Source organism: Piliocolobus tephrosceles, chromosome 8, assembly GCF_002776525.5.
Source record: "Piliocolobus tephrosceles isolate RC106 chromosome 8, ASM277652v3, whole genome shotgun sequence".
In the NCBI taxonomy this organism is placed as follows: domain Eukaryota; kingdom Metazoa; phylum Chordata; class Mammalia; order Primates; family Cercopithecidae; genus Piliocolobus; species Piliocolobus tephrosceles.
In genome coordinates this window covers 5,582,191-5,589,474 of record NC_045441.1, presented here as the reverse complement: position 1 = coordinate 5,589,474, position 7,284 = coordinate 5,582,191, and the positions used below count along the sequence as shown (strand labels likewise).

The following is a 7,284-nucleotide window of genomic DNA, read 5'->3' as shown; positions in this document are numbered from 1 at the left end:
CAAAAAAAAAAAAAAAAAAAAATACAAAAATTAGCCAGGTGTGGTGGTGAGCACCTGTAATCCCAGTACTGTGGGAGGCTGAGGTGGGCGGATCACTTGAGGCCATAAATTCAAGACCAGCCTGGGCATGGTGGCTCCCATGCATAGTTGCAGCTACTCGGGAGGCTGAGGCAGGAGAATCACTTGAACCCAGGAGGCGGAGGTTGCAGAGAGCCAACATCACACCACTGCACTCCATCCTGGGTGACAGAGCAACACTCTGTCTCAAAACAAATAAATAAATAATAAATTTTAAAAATATAAAAATTAGCCAGGTGTGGTGGTGCACACCTGTAGTCCCAGCTATTCGGGAGGCTGTGGCAGAAGAATCACTTGAACCCAGGAGACAGAGGTTGCAGTGAGCCAAGATCGCACGACTGTGCTCCAGCCTGGGTGAGGGAGTGAGTCTCAAAAAAACAAACAAACAAAAAAACCATGTTCTGAATCCTAACAGGCACCTCTGGGTTATTGGGGGTCCTCCCAGGAAGGGGCTCCAGTCCCATAACCGAGGTGTGTCCTCCCCTGCACACCCTTTCCAGAACCTCCCTGCTCCCTGCTCTCCTCCCCCTCCCTGCTCTCCCCACCCCACACCCGCTGTCCTTCCCCTCCCTGCTCTCCTCCCCCTCCCCCTCCCCCTTACTGCTCGGCTCCCCCTCCTTGCTCTCCCCACCACCACCTCTCTGTCAGGTGGGCAAGCTAAGTCTCCCGCACCATACAGACAAGAGGGAAAGGGGCTGCTTGCATCCCCGAGTCCCTAGTGGCCATTGGACACCTGTCCCCTTAGGGCCCGGAATGGCCCTGAGCCAAGCCAGGGTCAAGTGTGGGTGTAAAGGGCGCTCCCCGCAGCCCTGACCCCAGCCCCGACCCCAGCCCCCACAGAGGGGTTCCCTGCCCAGCAGCTGCCTGCAGGAGAACCTGCCTTTGATGTTGTAGGCGCCATCGTTGAACTCCAGCTGGAAGACGTCATAGCTGGAGCGGTTGGCATCCAGGGTGCCCGTGACCTTGCGGCAGCCGATGAAGCCGTGCTCCCCGCGGAACACGATGATGGGGCGGTTGATGAGCTTCATGAGGAAGAGCTCTGAGTCCCCTGTCCCAGAAAGAGGGGAGTCAGTGTGCCTCCTGGCAGGGGGTGGGGGAGGGGCTGGGGTGACCAGAGAGGGAGGGCCAGGAGCTGGGGTCACACAGCAGTCAGCCCCAGGGAAGGACAGTTGCAGGGCCAGTCCAGGGGGATGCCCAGCACAGAGCAGGCCTTGGCTGGGGCTACCAAGTGACCATGGCACAGCCAGACCCTCCAGGACTCCAGGACGGCTCTGGGGAACTGGGGCTTTGGCAGTACCTGCTGTCTCCACCGAGGCGGCCAGCTGCCCATTCTTCTTGGAGGTCACAAACTTGCCATTGGACGCCCGCAGTGTGATGCGCCGGTCACGCCACTCGATGTCGAAGTAGCAGCTGGCATTCCTGGGGGATGGCAGGACAGGGTCAGGCAGGGTAGCCCAGGCAAGGTGGTGGGGGGTGGTGACAGGTGGGAGCAGGGCACTCACTTGGTGGAGGCGGTGGACTGCACGCCCCCGGTGGCTGTCAGCGTCCAGTACTTGCCCGTGTGGGTACGGAAGGCACACTTTTTGGTGTCGCGGTCAATCTCCAGCTGGAAGGTCTCCTGGTCGGTCTCCTCGTCCTGATTGGCAGACAGGTCCATACCTGCGGAGAGGAGGCCTCGGGCTGGTACAGGGGCCCCACACCCCCTAGTTCTGGCTGACCACAGCCCTGAACTCACAGAACTACACACACAACGGAACACCACGGGGCAGGGTGGGGCAGGCGGCCAAGACCCCACAGTGGCACACATCAGAGGCATCAGAGAGCACGCAGGAATGGAGGCAGGGCCGGCCAGAGGCCAAGGCCAGCTACATCTGTTCCCACGTGACTTTCCCCAGTTAGAGAAATAATAGGGGCCAGGGACAGAGGCTCATGCCTGTGATCTCAACACTTTGGGAGGCCAAGGCAGGAGGATTGCTTGAGTCTAGGAGTTCGAGACCAGCCTGGGCAACAGAGCAAGACCCCCCCCCGTCTCTACAAATTATTTGTTTTAATTAGCTGGGAGTGGTGGTGCACACCTGTGGTCCCAGCTACTTGGGAGGCTGAAGCAGGAGGATCGCTGAGGCAGGAGGTTGAGGCTGCAGTGAGCCGTGATTGCACCACTGCACCCCAGCCTGGGCAACAGAATGAGACCCTGTCTCAAAAAAACAAAAAGGATCAAGAATCAACTGCAGGAAAGACATTCTTGGGCCAACCAGGAGGGTCTTTAACGCAGCCCAGAATTAGATGTGAAGGATTGATTACTGTTGATCACGTTGTGGTTACATAAGAAAATGGCCTCATTTTTTTAGAAACACAGATGGAAGTATTTTGGGATGAAATGCCCTGATGTCAGGGATTTGCTTTAAATACAACCAAAAATGGTATAGAAAAGGACAAACGGGCTGCAGCCCAGCGGAACGGCGCATCTGGGGGGCCGTGTCTGGGGGTTCATGCTATTGTTCCTGCTTCTATGTAACAGTTAAAAGAATAAGACATAATGGCACATGTTCCTTTCCTTTAGAAAACTCATAAAAGGGCCAGGTGCAGTGGCTCATGCCTGCAATCCCAGCACTTTGGGAGGCCAAGTCAGGAGGACCATTTGAGACCAGGAGTTCAAGACCAGCCTGGGCTAAACTCCTGTCTCTAAAACAAACAGGAAAAAGGAAACTATGAAGTCCTACATATCCCCTTCCCACCGCACTGCAGAACACCCCCGTGTTGGCAAATACACCTTTCTTTCTTTTTGAGACAGGGTCTTGCTCTGTTGCCCAGGTTGGAGTGCAGTGGCACAATCGCAGCTCACTGCAGCCTTGACTACCTGGGCTCAATGATCATCCCACCTCAGCCTCCCAAATAGCTGAGACTACAGGCACACACCACCACATCAAGCTAATTTTTTTTCTACTTGGTAGAGACAGGATCTGGCTATGTTGCCCAGGGTGGTCTTGATCTCCTGGCCTCCCATGATCCTCCTAACTCAGCCTCCCAAAGTGCTGATTACAGGCACGAGCCACCACGTGCCCGGCCAGTGAATACACAATTTTCTAGCTGTTTTTTTTCTTACACATACGGAACATGCAGGCTGCCGTGGTAGCTCATGCCTATAATCCCAGCACTTTGGGAAGCTGAGGCAGGTGGATCACCTGAGGTCAGGAGTTCTAGACCAGCCTGGCCAACACGGTGCAACCCTGTCTCTACTAGAAATACAAAAATTGGCTGGGCATGGTGGGGCACACGCCTGTAATGCCAGCGGCTTGGAAGGCTGAGGCAGGACAATCACTTGAACCTGGGAGGCGGAGGTTGCAGTGAGCTAAGATTGCGCCACTGCACTCCATCCTGGGCGACAGAGCGAGACTATCTCAAAAAAAAAAAAAAGAAAAAAGAAACATGCACAGATGTCCTCTGTCTCTGGATTTGCATACCGTTTTCTATATGGCATATTTACATGTTTCTGTGTCCCTAAAAAGTCGAATGGGACTGGCCAGGCACGGTGGCTCACCCTTGTAATCCCAACACTTTGGGAGGCCAAGGCGGGTGGATCACGAGGTCAGGTGTTTGAGACCAGCCTGGCCAACAGGGTGAAACCTCGTCTCTACTAAAAATACAAAAAAAATTAGTTGGGTGTGGTGCCGGGCACCTGTAATCCCAGCTATTCAGGAGGCTGAGGCAGAATTGCTTGAACCCAGGAGGCAGAGGCTGCAGTGAGCTGAGATCCACCACTGCACTCCAGTCTGGGTGACACAGCAAGACTCCGTCTCAGAATAGGACCCCAGGGATCTCTAGCATCGGGACACTTAAGGTGGCTTTCAGGTTTTGCTCCCCTAAATTATAGTGCAGCTGCTATTCTTTTTTTTGAGAAAGAGTCTCACTGTCGCCCAGGCTGGAGTGCAGTGGCACAATCTTGGCTCACTGAAACCTCTGCCTCCTGGGTTCAAGAAATTCTCCTGCCTCAGCTCTCCTGAGTAGCTGGGATTCCAGGTGCCAGCCACTATGCCCAGATAATTTTTTTGTATTTTGAGTAGGGATGGAATTTCATTATGTTGACCAGGCTGGTCTCAAACTACTGACCTCAGGTAATCCACCCACCTCAGCCTCCCAAAGTGCTGGGATTACAGGTGTGAGCCACCGCGCCCGGCCACACAATTGCTATTCTTTTTTTTTTTTTTTTTGATCTGAGGTCTCACTGTCCCCAAGGCTGGAGTGCGGTGGCACGATCTCAGCTCACTGCAACCTCCGCCTCCCGGGTTCACACCATTCTCCTGCCTCAGCCTCCTGAGTAGCTGGACTACAGGCGCCCGCCACCACACCTGGCTAATTTTTTTGTATTTTTAGTAGAGACGGGGTTTCACCGTGTTAGCCAGGGTGGTCTTGATCTCCTGACCTCATGATCCGCCCACCTCGGCCTCCCAAAGTGCTGAGATTACAGGCGTGAGCCACCGCACTCGGCCCACAATTGCTATTCATTATAACTCCATTGCTTTTGCATATCCACGTGGATTCCTCCAGCTAAAACCTGGAGGTGGGATGTTTGGCTCCAGCAGCATAAATTCACATTCCCCACGCGCTCTGGATTCTAAGAACTGCAGCAGCAGAGGCGTCTGCCGGGCTCTGTACGGCTGCCTGGCTCAGAGCTGGAGACTGTCTTCGTTTGGGCGCCTTTATGTCACAGGGACCCCAGCGGTGGGTGGCAGGCGTCACCCACAGGAGAGGGAGGCTGGGGGTGGTGGAGCCCACACCAGAAGACACATCCTCAGTTCCTTTTTTTTTTTCAGACAGGGTCTTGCTCTGTTGCCCAGGCTGGAGTGCAAGTGGCCCAAGCACGGCTCTCTACAGCCTCCAGCTCCTGGTCAAGGGATCCTATTGCCTCAGCCTCCCCAGTAGGTGGGACCACAGGCACTCGCCACCATGCCTGGCTAACTTTAAAATTATTCTGTAGAGATAGGGGTGGTCTCGCTATGTTGCTCAAACTCCTGGATTCAAGCAATTCGCCACGCCCCGCTTTGCCTCCCAGCGTGCTAGGATTACAGGGGTAAGCCACCATGTCCGGCCTCCCCATCCTGCTGTATCCTCACCCAACCACGCATCCCCACATCCGCACCACAGGCGGGGATCTGCATCCCACATCACAAAGAGGGAGACTGAGGCTGGTGGTGACATGTCCTTGCCTAAGGTCACAGGGCAAGAGAAAGTAAGGGTCCCGCTGGCTCTCTGGATAGGAGGTGTGTGGGCCTCTTGCCACGCCCTCTCCCTGCCCCACCCTCCTGTCTATGGGTCCCCGGTCTCACACCCTGGCCCCGCCCCTTCTTAGAACCCCTTGGGCCCCACCCTCCAGGTTCCCTGGGCCCCCTCAAGGCCATAGCCCGTCTCCTCCACAGCGTCCACTGCCTGGTACTCCATTGGGTCGGCTGGCTCGGCCGCCGCACCCCAGCCAAGCACGGGAGGAGGATGAGGTGAGCAGGCGCTGGGTCCCCAGGGTGCCGGGACCATCCTAAGGCCACACCCCAGGGAACACGAGGGCTGGGGCCTCAGCTCGCTCAGCCCTCCACCAGCTAAGAGGCCCTGCAAAGGTCTGGCAGGCCCCACCCCCACTGCACAGAAGCCGCAGGGCTGCAGGGAGCTGTCAGGACAGCCACACCCTCACAGCTGCCCTCACCGCCCCCTCATTCTGCTCAGAAGGGCCTGCATGTCTACAGGCAGAGGCTGCACCCTGCTCTGTTCAAAGCCACTGCGTGGGCCCTGGGCTGTGCGGGCCACAGAACACCACCTGTCCAACACGTGGGGGGGTCCGCTGATCGGAGGGAAGTCAAGGACCAGGTAAGAGGACAGCCTCCTGCACGCCAACCCCAGCAGCAGAAAGGACAGAGGGGCAGGTGCTAGGTCCACCCCAGCGGCAGAAAAAAACAGAAGGCATCGGGGGCTCCAGGTTCCCCAGAAAGAGGGGCAAAAGGAGAAGGGGAGTCAGACAATGGAACAGAAACCACATTCGCACAGCCTTGTCCTAGGGTTTACAGGGCTCATCCTCACACAGCCTTGCAAATAAGCAGGGTGCTTACCAGCCCACCTGGAACTAATGCAGGAAGCCGGGAGGCTCCTTCTCAATGAGACTTCCGATGGCTGCGTTGGACTTAACTGGGGGCAGCCACGGGGCCACGTGTGAATGCACACAGGCCTTACATTTCCTGGCAACTCCATGAAATTTACGCTAACCTCATGCCCCAGGCCGGAGAAGGGAGCTTCCCAGCCATTCCTGGCCCAGAACCACACAACTGCCGCCATTGGTACCACAACTCAGTCCCCTTCAGCCTGTTGCGTTCAATCCTGGAACTGGTTTGATGCAAAGGCCTAGGCCAGCCAGTGAGGCACCCACCGCGGGGCGCCAGGCACCCTTGGGTGAGTGCCTTCCCTGCACCCTTCCTCAGTTTCCCCACCTGTCAAAAGGGCCCAGCCTCTTCACTCTGCCAGGATGTTGAAAGGATTTAGGGTCCCGGTGCCAAGTAGATATCAGGTCCCACCCCAGCAGGGAGAGGGAGGGATGGGTGAAAGGGGAGTCGTCCCCTCAGTCCAGCAGGGCCCCTCCTGGCTCCAAGGCCCTCGCTTGGCCTTGGACTCTCTAATTAGAGCTGTGTTACTATGGGAACAGGGTTTTCTTCAGGATTTTTCTTTTCATCAACAGAGGCACAGAAATCTTGAGTCACAGGCCCACAGAAGCCCCCAGGAGCCAGGAGATTAAGAGTCTCCTGTGCCGGGCCCACGGGTACCTCTCCCGCCTCCTTTCAGAGAGGTCTAGCTAGGCCCCTGCCTGTCCTCGCCTCACGGTGGCCTTCCCTGTTTCCAGCCTTTGAGTTATCCTGTTTTTTTTTTTTTTTTAACTTTTTTAAAAAATTATTTTATTTTAGGCCGGGCACGGTGGCTCAAGCCTGTATTCCCAGCACTTTGGGAGGCCTAGATGGGCGGATCACGAGGTCAGGAGATCAAGACCATCCTGGCTAACAGGGTGAAACCCCGTCTCTACTAAAAAAAATACAAAAAACTAGCCGGGCGAAGTGGCGGGCACCTGTAGTCCCAGCTACTCGGGAGGCGGAGCTTGCAGTGAACTGAGATCCGGCCACTGCACTCCAGCCTGGGCGACAGAGCAAGACTCTGTCTCAAAAAAAAAAAAAAAAAAAA

The 7,284-nt window shown here is 55.9% G+C and overlaps 1 protein-coding gene across 1 annotated transcript in view; it reads right to left on the bottom strand.

The window, feature by feature from the left end:
- Positions 1-1,770, bottom strand: part of FSCN1 (fascin actin-bundling protein 1) — a 3,698-nt gene extending 1,928 nt beyond the window's left edge. The window contains exons 1-3 of the mRNA XM_023197873.2: positions 1,581-1,770; positions 1,376-1,497; positions 959-1,126 (exon numbers count right to left, since the gene is read on the bottom strand). Coding sequence (XP_023053641.1) covers positions 959-1,126; positions 1,376-1,497; positions 1,581-1,735 — 445 coding nt within the window. The 5' untranslated portion in view covers positions 1,736-1,770. The remainder of the gene's footprint in view (positions 1-958; positions 1,127-1,375; positions 1,498-1,580) is intronic.
- Positions 1,771-7,284: the final 5,514 nt, after the last annotated feature.